The sequence below is a fragment of the Tetrao urogallus genome (genome assembly GCF_951394365.1).
Source record: "Tetrao urogallus genome assembly, chromosome: 4".
NCBI classification, from domain to species: domain Eukaryota; kingdom Metazoa; phylum Chordata; class Aves; order Galliformes; family Phasianidae; genus Tetrao; species Tetrao urogallus.
In genome coordinates, this window is record NC_136817.1 from 5214623 (window position 1) to 5227414 (window position 12792).

General features: G+C 36.9%; 1 protein-coding gene across 4 annotated transcripts in view; it reads right to left on the minus strand.

Moving 5' to 3' along the window:
• The window catches only part of SPOCK3 (SPARC (osteonectin), cwcv and kazal like domains proteoglycan 3), a gene marked incomplete at both ends in the record, with an annotated part of 157229 nt that overhangs the window by 85232 nt on the left and 59205 nt on the right, over nt 1-12792 (minus strand). For 2 of the 4 annotated variants that reach the window (XM_079534487.1, XM_079534486.1), the window contains one exon: nt 2633-2747. The exons of the other annotated variants lie outside the window; for them this stretch is intronic. In XM_079534487.1, the coding sequence (XP_079390613.1) occupies nt 2633-2747 (115 nt within the window). The remainder of the gene's footprint in view (nt 1-2632; nt 2748-12792) is intronic. 4 annotated transcript variants of the gene reach the window in all.

Sequence of the window (12792 nt, forward strand, 5' to 3'; positions counted from 1 at the left end):
TAGCTCGCATCTTTAAAACTAATTTTCATGTGCAGATGTCTTGAGAATAATCTCTGGAATATCTACAATCTACACAACAAATATAGCTAAGTACATCCAATCGGCTCATTTTTTGTGAAGAGTTCTCTACAATCCATAAAAAATATTTCAATTATTTTCTAGAAGATGTCTCCAACTGCCTTTTTTTTTTTTCTTTTTAATTAAAAAAAAAGTAAAAATCAGAGAATAGTGAAATTACCAAATCTTTGAAGAATAACACAAACACATAAACATGGAGAAAGCGAAAGAGGGAAATTATTGAGATGAAGTTTGGTCAATGTTTAACCACATAACAACAACCGCAAACAGCTGATATATCAGAAATTAATACAAGTAGATAATGCAAACTGATAGCTTTGGTGATACATTGTTTTCTCATTTACTATTTTACCAAAGCACATAGCAGTGTAGACCAGTTCTTTGGGAAAACTTTGGGAAAAACAGACAATGAAAATCAATATGCAAGTTACAGGTTTTAGTGAAGGAGTATCACCTTGGGCTAAAGAAGGTAACAGACTAAGAGACCAGCAGACAAGACTGCCTGTGAATATGCTGCTCAAACACTTATCTTACTACACCACATAAAGGTCAAAGACTGCAGGAAGAAAACCTCATTAGAAAGAAAGCACAAAGCAACTGATTTCTCCTTGAGCTTAATAATCTGTGGGAACAGATATCTATGCCTGTAGATCTGTGTCCTGGCTCAGGACAAGTAGGTGGTGAATTGCTTCATCTAGCTTACAAGACTACATCTGCAGAGCCTATGTTTCCTGTTATGGCTCTGTATAATCAATGAATATTAAGATGTTATAATTACAAAATGAAGCAGAGAGTTGGACGAAGCAGATTATGATAACTAAAAGAGAACAGATAGGAAGCTTACCCATATCCTGGGCTCACTCACAAAACACCAGCAGAGCAGATCTCCAGAAGAGAACCTTCCCCACTGGTAGCCAGCTCTTAAATATGTCTAGGAGTACCACAGCTGAATTGCCTTCACCTGTACTCCTCTGGCTGACTCACGGCTCGCCTCAGGAGATCAATCAGAGGTTCAGGCCGTGGCTCAGCAGTTCCCATACAGACCCAGTACTATATTCAGAGAGGCTTTGCCCGTTAAGATATTAAGATACCTTTCAAAATGAATGCCGGGAACTGTGGGAGGAATAATCTGGGTATGAAGGCAGATGTCAATATATTTACTAATTCAACCATCATATCCAGTTTCATCTAATCTGAAGGGTAGATTCATCTATTTTTCATGTAATACTCATCTAATATTTCATCTAAAACAAAGGCACATCTTCAAGTATTCATAAAATTAAGATATCATTTTTTCCACTGCTTTCAACAGCGTGTGTAAAGCCCCAGAAACGATGAACTATCAATGCTGACATACTCCCAAATGTTCACATGTAGTTGAAATTAACGTACCTGCCTTCGTCTGAAAATATTTCTTTCAACTTCTTATATGTAACATTTTATTAAACCAAAATGATTAGCTGTAGTCTGAGATTATTTGATATGAACAGCAAACCTCTACAAATAAGGTTTTGTTAATTAACTGCAGCTGCAAATCTAGATAGTTTAAACTTTTCCTTCCACTGTGTACTACTCTGCTTGTTTCAAAAGACACAGATGGATGTATTTAAATGTAACTAGATGCTAGGAAGAACATTCTCTATATCATTCATTACATAGTACTGGCTTTCTAAAAAGCTTGAAATTATCTTTTTACATTACACAAGACTGTTTTTCCTCACCCTTTTCAGCGTTTAATGATTAAGAAACTTTATCAAATCCTGAGCTCAGTCATGTTACTGAAGTTTAGTGGGGCTCTATTCTTTCTACCATGCTAAGCTTCCCACAACGAAGAGCAGCAAATTGACCAACTCCAAGTCAAAAATTCAATCTGACTCCAACTCCTGAGCAGACAATAATCTCACAATTCAACTAGCAGTAAGCTTCATGCCCCCTACCTACATATTGTCTTCCCCAAATGAAGCCACAACAGTGCATTAACATTTTGCCACACCGAGACATACGTTAACAGAGAACCTGGAATTGTTTGCTACAAAAAATAAAATACAGTACAATAAAAGAAATCTGCATTCTGATTCTGAATAACTTTTTCATATGTTTGCTCCTTATATTTAATTAATCCAAGGCAGGAAAAAGAAAAAAAAAAAAGAAAATAAAAAAAGTAAAAAAAAAAGGAAAACAAAGAAGCCTAAAAGAAAAAAGTTACCCCACATAATGTGCAGCTTTAAAGACCTCTTGTTTCATATAAGCAGTGATGAATGCATAGCAGCAGGACGTTATCACAATCATTAGATTGGTTTGGTACTAGTATGGTTGGTATTTGCTTAAATGCAGATGATCATCAGCTTGTGTTTTTTAAATATGTACACCCTCCAGCTTAACGGCCCATTAAAAATATCAAATATTAAACAGTCTAATCAAATTATGCATGCATAATTACTTCTAAAATCCACTGCTTATATGTTGTTACATAACTGATTATAGTATACTTATGGTTTAGTCAGTCATGAACACTACTGAAAAAGTCTATAGGATTAACTTTTGAAGTATTTACCTGTGTGTAAGCCTTCGGTGGCTAACGCAAACAGCAGTTTGTTGATCCTGTGCAACACAGACCTTATGACGACTACATTTCATCTTTAAACACGGGTCTTTAGCCGGATCTAAAGCTAAAAACAATTTTAGAAAATTGTTAACGATTGTCTAGAAGCAGGCACTTAAATAAAGAAAAGAAACACACCGCACACAAAACCCACCAAGTATGGGGGGAGGGTTGGCCTGTTGTTTTTACAGCTCACCGAAATGAAAGGCTCCGATTTCCATCAGCATAAAAGGCAGGATATTCAATAATAAGGTCCAAGAAAGTTAGTTGTATGAAGTTCCTTACCAAGGAAAATGGATCGTCACAAATCACGTGTATTCATGTATGCTTTCACATGTTACCACCATCACTTATTTATAAAAACACTGAGTGCCCCATCCAACTCTCTCCAGGTCAGCATTCGTAACAAAGGCAATTGCAAGTAAAACACTCTTGCATTTATCATCCTCAGTAGATCCTGATGGTTTATTAATTGCCACACACGTGCACACACATCACTTTCAATGAGCTGACAATAATTCTCATACACCAACCATAGTGCTTATAAAATCTGCAATGTTCCCATTGTACAGATGGGGAATAAGCAGCGAGCCCAAAGCCACACTGGGCATCAGTTAAAAATGGCATTAGAAGGCTGGTTCCCTCTTCCCACTTGTCTCCTTCTACAAAGATTTCTTCATTTTTGACGTCCAGTGTGCTTGATGAAACTCATCTCAAAATGACATTAGTGCCCATTGTTTCAGATAGAGAACAATCACACCAGGACGGGCGCGAGATCTTAGCCATTTTTCTTGGCCTCCAACCTGCTGTTCCCAGTGAATAATCCCGGTTTCTTAAATGAGTACCTTTCAAACTAGTAACAAAACAGATAAATATCACTGTCAGCAAATGATAATGTCATTGACTGTTATTAAATTGTGACAGGACATGAGCATCCCAGAAATCCAGGCAACAAAAGCAAAAATCATCACCAAAAGCGATTATCAATTATTGCAACATTTGCAACCTATTCCAGATGATTCAGAAAACCAGTTTCAAAGCCAGATAGTTCATGCATTGATCCTAATTTCACCTTCTAAGTTTCAAGTAAAGAGTTGTAAATCAGGACAGTGAAACTTTAAAATGTAATCTGTATCAAGTAAACAGCACACAAACTAGAATGTTACACCTGAATTCTATTTCGTGTTTGCAGAACACGATTTTACTGCTATCTTTTAAAAGATTGCTAACTATGAGAGTAAGTCTGATAAATGCATCCTGTGGGCAAATTTGTGTCTTTATATGCTCATAGGCTTGGGCATCTTTGCATTTAATTATTTTTTCCTGATGACTAGGAACCTCAATTTTTTGTTGTGCTCCTCTTGGCATACGCATCCAGTAACAGCTCTCTGTAATTAGAATTTTGTTGATAAATAAAAACATAGGTTTCCAAGTATCTTTCATGCTTTCACACCAGTAACAGTTGCAGGGAAATGGCTACTTTTTTGTTGGTAAATCAATCAATGTTGTTAAATAAATACAGGAAACAGAAATACATTGTAGCTACTTTTTTGAAAGCACTTCTGTTACAAGAAGTTGTCTAGAATGTCTGGTAACACACATCCTAAAAACAAATTCATTTCTGGAACACTACCAACAATTGGCAGGGACATGGAACCACATTCTACATATATTCTGCATTTGAAAAACCTAAGTAACTTCAAATTGAAGTAGTTCACCTTCAGGTCCTTTGAAACAAGCGTCCTCCTACCATCTATGGAAATACATATGTACACATACAGATACCAGATTGTATCAGACATAAAATCAGAGAATGAATACTTTATTTTGAAGAATACATAATTGAAATGTTTAAATCTTTTTTCCTTAACTATCTTTCTCCTTTTGTATATTTTTATACATCGTTCCATTTTGAACAGAAATATATTTCTGCATACATGGATTGCTCAGAAATTAATGCTGCTGAAAGTAACGTTTCATCTCTGTAAACTTTTAGCAAGTGCTGATGAATGTCAACGTGTTCCTTTTTTTTTCCCATGTGGAAGAATTCAATGACACAGCTCTGCTTTATACACGCTTCCACATCAAACATCATTTTGTCAGACTGCCCCTGTGCTGCCATCCGTCTCACAGCAACAAAACGAACGGAACATTGGTGGGGAGATTCAGCCTCTACGGCCATAACATCGACATCCAGCTCTGGTGTCGTGGGCCAACATAAAATCACAGGCATTGCTTTCAGCCCTCATATTTTTCTAACGTTTCTTCATGACTTTTTACCTTTGGAACTCCATCACACACCTCAACTAGACGTATAAATAATACAGTGAAAGTCTTTCACTCCCTCCCTCTTCTTCCCCCCCACCTCCTCTCCCCCATTCCAGTTTAAAGCTTTTCATGCTCTGGAGGAACTAGACTCTCCTTACACGTTAGAGACATATCTGACTGACTCCTGTTTCCATGCAAAGTATTATTGATACCATGTAAGTCTATAACTCAAACAAGCTAATTCAAGAAAGATACAGAATAGAGTCTAATTCTTCACTGTATCTTCTGGTAAATATTGATCAAAAATGCTGGCATTACTCCCACTTTGAGCGTGCAGTCTTTCATTGGCAACAAATCACACTGCCATCATTTTCTGCTAAAACAGACACAAAACAGTACTACGTTCATACTGGAAACCAGCCCACAAGACATCATTTATTATCAGTGCCTCTAATATATCAGCTGACTTCCAAGGAAGTCAGATTGAACCAATTACTAAACACATTAGTCAGATTGAACAATTACTAAAGACACAGGTCTGACTGACCTCAGCTTTGTTGATTTGATAATACCCAACTCCATTTAGCTCCTAATAAACAGAAAAAAAGAAAAAGTGCTTGCCATGTGTTATTTAGGCCAGGCTGATGGGGCTGTGAGCACCCTGGTCCCTGCCTATAGCAGGAGGGTTGGAATTAGATGATCTTAAAGTGCCCTTCCAACCCAAACCATTCTGTGATGTTACACACATACTTAATATGCATTTCCCTAACGTAACACCAAATGTAGCCTTACTTAAATTTCAGTAAGTAGAAAAATTGAAATAGGGGTTACAAAAAGAATTATTAAATAAAAAAAAATGATTTGTATCCTCTAATCTTTCTCCAAGAACTCGCATTATTAATTAAAAATAATTTGCACATTTGGAATGGAATTAGGCTCACTTGGTGACTTCTTACAGACGGATATGGATTTGTTATCCTCACATCCTGAGGAAGCAATTAATACTCATAAAAATTGATTCAATTATTACTAATGGATCTATTTATTTTTCAGATTTGGAACAGCAATGCAGGAAAGCTCATAATCTCTTCTTTAAGTCAATTTACAGCTAGCACTGCCAGAAACTGACATTAGCCAGATCATTTTTACTGGGAATACAAAAGAAAATCGAGTGAAAGCAAGACAACACAGTAATCCTCTTGACAGAAGCTCTGTGGTAGAAATCACAGTGAAGGACCATTATTTTGCAATCAGACAGATGGAGCTTTCATACCCAGCAAAAACAAATAGGGAAGAAAGGTTAAAGGGCAGAGTTTTCACATTTGAATTCTACTTTTCCCCTCTAAAGTTCTAGATTCATTTCTGATGGGTAGGAAAAAAAACCTGCACTTTTTGATCAACTACATCTGCCAAAACCTAAGACATATTTTGAGCATCCACTGATTGGTTTAATTCCTCTAGTTTAAGAGGTAGGGGAGAAAACTGTAAATCAACTAGAATACCAATAATTAGTCACATGTCTAAGCTACAACCCTAAGCAAACAAACACCTGAACTGAGCTATTCATATTACTTATGAACACCTGAACTTATATTCATATTACTTGCTTTGATAAACTACCTAATTCTTGAAGAAACCTAATCAGTGCTTTTACTTCTGGTAAAAGAGGTGGTCTGTGGGGGCAGGACAAGGTGAAACAGTCAATCAAAGCATAGGAAGATCTGCACCAATAGGTGAAATAACTTCTTCATGGTGAGGTTGATGGAGCACTGGAACAGGCTGCCCAGAGAGGTTGTGGATTCTCCTTCTCTGCAGATGTGTTCAAGACCCATCTGGACGCCCACCTGTGCAGCCACCCTCCAAGAGAGATCCCAGTCTTGATATGCAATATACCTGAGAGAAATCATGTTTCCATGTGAAGAGGAACCACTGAATATAAACAGTCTCAGATTCATAAATAAACTTCAGAAAATAATAAGAAACAGTCTTCCTCAGTAACTTGATAGGAATGGTCTGAAAAGAAGAACCTAGAATTTTTGTTTCTTCTTCCTGGGAATTGCATTTCACATCATACACTAGGTAACATGAAAAGCAAAATGGGCAGCTATAGCTGAACCTTCAATGCAAAGAATCTTCCTATGTATTTTTTTCATCTGATCCAATGAATGTGCAACTTCAGTAAGAAGCACAGAGAGAAGGTGTTTCTGTTGGTGGTTAAGTAATAAGAGTTTAGATTAGAACCTCTGGAAGTTACAAATAGTGTAGAAGTTTCAGCTCATGAACAAATGATTCATTAAGTAGGTGCCTGCATGTATGAAGGCTGCATCCACTCAAGAAGCATCTTCTCATAACAGCGCTCAGGAAAACTCCAGCCTGATTTACCAGGCTCAACTGTGTAAAACCTTTCATCAGGAATATGCTCAGGAGCATTAATGTTTCTGGCATTCTATATCACTAAGCTCAGATTAGCATTGAGAACTGAGATGCTCCGAAGCATCTCTTTCTGAAGAAAGGCTTTAAAGACCAATCTTCCTCAAAAGAGGCATACCAGACTGGAAGTTATGCAGGTTTGCAAAATAAAACGATCCAGTTCCATATATCCTTTTCTCCGTATACTGCCAGTTTGAAAGTTCTGCTCTCTCCCTCTAGCAAGTCACTGCAGCCTTCTGTCACATTTTCACTTCCATATAAGCATTTTGCGGGTCTGAACGGCTACCTGAATGCCTGATCTAGCTGTGCTAAAATGAAATTTAAATAATACACTTTCAAAATTTGTTTTATGATTATTCAGGATTTGGTGGCACTATGGACTCTGCATCAGGACATAAAGCAGGTCGGCAGGAAAACAGGACTAAGTTGGCACTGCTATCGAAGGCAAGATCTCGTCAAAAGTTAGGTACTAAAAATCTATCACGCAGCCTTTCTTAAAACAGCTGTAAGAATTCAGACTCCATTCAATCATAGAACGGTTTGGGTCAGAAGGGAACTTTAAGATCACCTAGTTCTAACTAGTGTATACTAGGTAACTAGTATATTTCTAGTTTTAAAACATCAGTAACTTTGCTACACGTGCTGATGTTTCAGTTTTCATAGCAAAATAAGTTAGATCAACATAATTGTTGTCACAGTATTCAACTAATGGATCTCCATTAAAATCCATTATGATTTCCCAGGGCTTGCAAATGAGCTAAATCAAACAATTTTATTGAACATGATTCTAAATGATTTCAATTCACTGTACAGAAATGTATTCACGAATTACACAGATGTGTGTGCATGCACTTGCATATCCTTGGTTACCCAAATTGCTACAAAACTAGGTAGATGAAATAGCTAAAATGTAAAGACACAACTAAAAATACCTGGCTGAAATCGCTTCAAAATCTTTTCTGTTGTACTATTGTATACACAATACTTCTGTAAATAGGTAAACAATATAAACTAACACAATAAAAGCCAAAAATTATTCAGCGAAATGGTCTGTAAGAAATGTTACAGTTGTTGCAAACAAAACAATCTTCAGGGTGTTCATCCTCCACGGAAATGTCATTTCAAGTTTCCTCCATTATATGAAAATTCTTCACTGTTCCCACCAAATACTTCTATTGAGCAAAGGAAAACATCCTTTGCACTTAAAAAAAAAAATATATATATATATATACACACACACAAACCAGTGTCTATGAGTATGCAACTTTACTCAACAACCACAGCCTCTAAGCTACTTATATCTGCAGTCTAAAAATGAAATGTACTACAGTACATTCTATTTTTATCTGATGTAAGGGCAGAACATGAAGAAAATACGGTTTATTTATTTTGATAATACATATGTAAAGCTACTAAAAATACTCAAGCTTCTAATAGTCCAAAGAACTGCTAACTGCTTGTTTCTAAAATAATTGTAAGGACAAAATGCACCTTTTAGCAGCAACCCAATTAATAAAATACTTTCATTGTTTTCAAAGATAATACCTGTTCCATATTATTTTCTAAACTAGTGTTACATTTTTATACTCATGCAAATACTTACATAAATACGAGATACAGAATTGAAACACTTAATTAAACACATCTACATGCATACGTATATAATCAAAAGAGTTCAGTGGGAACAAGTACTCTTTGGATAAGCGTCAAATAATGTTTTAAGGAAAGGTACTGGTGGATTGAAATACAGCTAATAACATTCTTCCCATCTTTTATGGTAACTTAGACTTTGCAGCAACACAAGTTGAGTATCACTGCACATTTTCAGAGCAAGAGGTCCTGGAATACTTGGATATTTCCAATAACCAGTTATTAATACTCATAAAATTACACATTTGTCTACTTGAGCAATTCTGACATCTTAGATTAACGTAAGAATGCCTTTCAACATATACCAAATTATAAAGGAACAGATCTCAGCGCTGTTAAGGCAGCCATTTCATTATCATATGCAGGACTGTATTGATTCCTTTAACTGCATCCTTTTCGACATCATAACACACTAACACTGAAATTTGGGATCAGATTAAGGACGTGTTTTGCAAAAAACTCCGTACACCAGAAGTCTAGGAGAACATTAGAAAAGCTTAGGATGGCTTTTCCAAACGTGATGCCTGCTGTGTTATCAGGTTGGTGCACGACACCAGAGGCAGATGATGATGGCAGTAGAGGCTGAACCTTCCCACCAACATTCCGACCCATTTTGTTGCTGTGTGACAGACTGCAGCAGAAGGGCATTCTGACAGAGGCATTACTTTCAGAGCACCTAGGAGCATATGCATGAAAAGTACTATTTCCTAAAAAAATATATTGCTAGCAAATTAATGAATGTTGGCTGAATATCATTTGCAAAGGGTCCCAGTATACTGTTGCTTTGGGTAAGAACACAGACACAGAATACAGTAAGTGATTAATGAGAAGACGTGTATGATGAGTGGTGACTCTGACAAGGAGGCACATGAGTACCAAGAACTTACACCAAAGCCTGAAAGACAAGGGTGGGGTTGAGAGATAACAGATCAAATGACTTTTAAAATTAACAGGTAACAATTTGAAAACACAGATACAAAGCTGAATATTCCACCGCTGCCCCTACTACATATGGGCAGCAGGGGTTTATGCAGCTTGAAAGTATTCATACTTCTGCAGGCTGGCTTGTTCAATTACTAAATTTGACTTGTAATTTCATTGTGTAAAACTGCTAAAACTTAATGCAGCCAAAAAAAAAAAAAAAAAAAAAAAAAAAAAAAAATCTGTAGAAGCATCAGTAGTTCCTATAATCCATTTTTTTTTCCCCACAGAAAATAGAAAGCAGAGTGGAAGTTCAGAGCTTCAATTTCAAGATCTGCTTATTCAATGCTTTCACAGACTTAAAGGCAAGACTTGGAAAAGCCAGATACTGACTCAATACAATGAAAAGAAGCAAAAGCCAACAGAGAAGGTTAGGAAACTATTTCTAACCTCAGAGAACCTGTCTGCCCATAACACGTTGACACACTGCCTGTATCACCTATCTCTATCGTTATTATTTCAAACTGTGATGCAGCAGACTTTTAGTGGAATTGTTAATGCTCCTGTTTCAACGTGGTTTTTTATTGCAATTCTACTCTCTCACTGTAAGTTTGCATTTGAAAAAATAAAGAGGCCCTGCACTCATGAGCTTTCACTTGGGAAAATACTTCTCCCATGGAATATTCCCACTTGATGGAGAGTAGCAAAAAATGGCACAGCTGGAACAGAATCAAGGGGAAACCCCTCGTGAAGATTCTGTACCATGAACTGCAGGGCTTGCAGCCTGCCCCAGCAGAGCACACAACTCCATAGCCAGGCACTCACGATGCCCCATTCAAAAGATGGAAAAATCCCAAGTCTACATGCAAGGTTCTCGAGGTGAAAAACAGAATTTATAGTTAGATCTTATTTGACTTTAAACTTTGTCAACTTTAAACTTTAGACAAGTGAAGTCTTGCTTACGGCACAGTCTTGGAATAATACTTAGGAAGAAGCGAGTGTGGGTAGACTACAAAAACTTCTCATTATGACAGTCTCCCTACCTCATGACACAAGTCAAAAGAAAAGACGTGTGCCAAGAATCACTGCTGTATTTCCTTTATTGGCAAACACAGGGAATCCTGAGAGACATGATTTCTTTAGCCATCACGTTACATTCACTCCTAAGCCACCGACTCATAAGGTTCCCTCACTTACAAAGTACGTATGGCTTTTCCCACAAAACACCACACAGTCATTTTTCTCATCTAAATAGAGAGAGCTTCAGACATATAAACATATACATAGTAACTGCATACTTGGTTTTCTGTGTTTTGTTGTGTTTCCAAAAATCACTTTCGAAAGTACAGGGAAGCCAATTCTGACAACATGGACAACAAGATACTGACTGGGAAACCTTCTATCTTTCAGTACTATTCCCAGTTCTACTCAAGGGCATAATGTCACTCTCATAACCAACAACCAACCACCACCACCACACAAGCCACTGATCATAAAGAACATCTGTGTGACAATCAGAGTATAGGAAAGTGGGAGAAACTGCAGATCTTTTAACATACAGCTCAGTTCAGTATAATTGCTAAATTCAGGCTAAGCATTTCCTGCTGAGGTTAATTCACTGACAAAAACTGTGGGAGAACTATTATGTTATTAAAACTGAAAAGGTCTGCGCCGGCAGGTAAAAATACCTGATAATCTTTTTGCAAAAGGTTGAAAAATTAAGACAAAACTGCTTATATATCAGAATTGCGGCATACCTATTAGTATTAAAAACAGTGCCCAGCTAGCTCTGCTTGTTATTCAGTTGTAAATCAGGCAGTACAACATGGATAAAAGAACAAAACAGCACTTGCAGTTTGTTCTTCAGTGTTAATTTTCAGTTAACAAGTCTATGAAAATAGAAATCTGAAACCTGTAGGCACACTTTTGAAATATTCACCACCCAATATACAATGCGTTTTGCTAACGAAGTTTAGAAAGTAACCTTAACGTGTTCTCCTGGTTGGCCTGTTGCTCAATTCAGGCAAGTATTCTACAAACATTAGCATCAGGATTCCCAAATAACTCAGAGTAATGTAACAAGCCTGAGCATGTAGAAGCTTCTATCTTCAATATCTTCAGCAAAACCAACAGCCAGTTGGGAAAGAAAAATAATAGTAGGTATGTGATAACTAAATAAATCACTAGCAAAATTTACAGTGCATTCTACTCAGTGTCTTCTGATCAATGGCACTGCTACCATTAAAACATTAATCAAAGTATTATTTATTACTGTTCTTACACAAAAAACAAATCCACATACCACACCTCCCTGTCAAAAGCCAAAGAAGAAAAAAGCCCTAAGGTACTTTCTAGTGAAATGAAAAGCCTGCTTCTGAAATGAACGTCCTTCAATGAAAAGAAGTCACTGATCAAGTGGAAGCAAATCTGTCTTTGAGGTGTCAGAGGACCAAAATCAAGAACTTTCCTAATGTATTAGCATACAACGAAGAAAGAACTGTGGTTTGTGAAATCAGCACTGTCAGTCTGCCATAAGTGAACTAACACTTATAAATTTCCACCAATCCACACAAAAATCACCATAATTCAGAGAGCAGTGACAAATAACACAAACTTGTCCTCCCTTCCTCTCTTACCTCTCCCACACAGGCTGTCAAAACAAGCCTGCTGTATTCAAATGGTAAACCTGAATTGAAGTGACAAATTCAAAGTGACAAACCTGGTGGGAAGTCCTACTCTAAGAGACATGGTCATAATTTACCAAACAAGTAACATAAATAAATAAATAGATAAATGAAATATGCCAACCACAAAAGATGAGAACTGTTCAACAAGTCAAACAA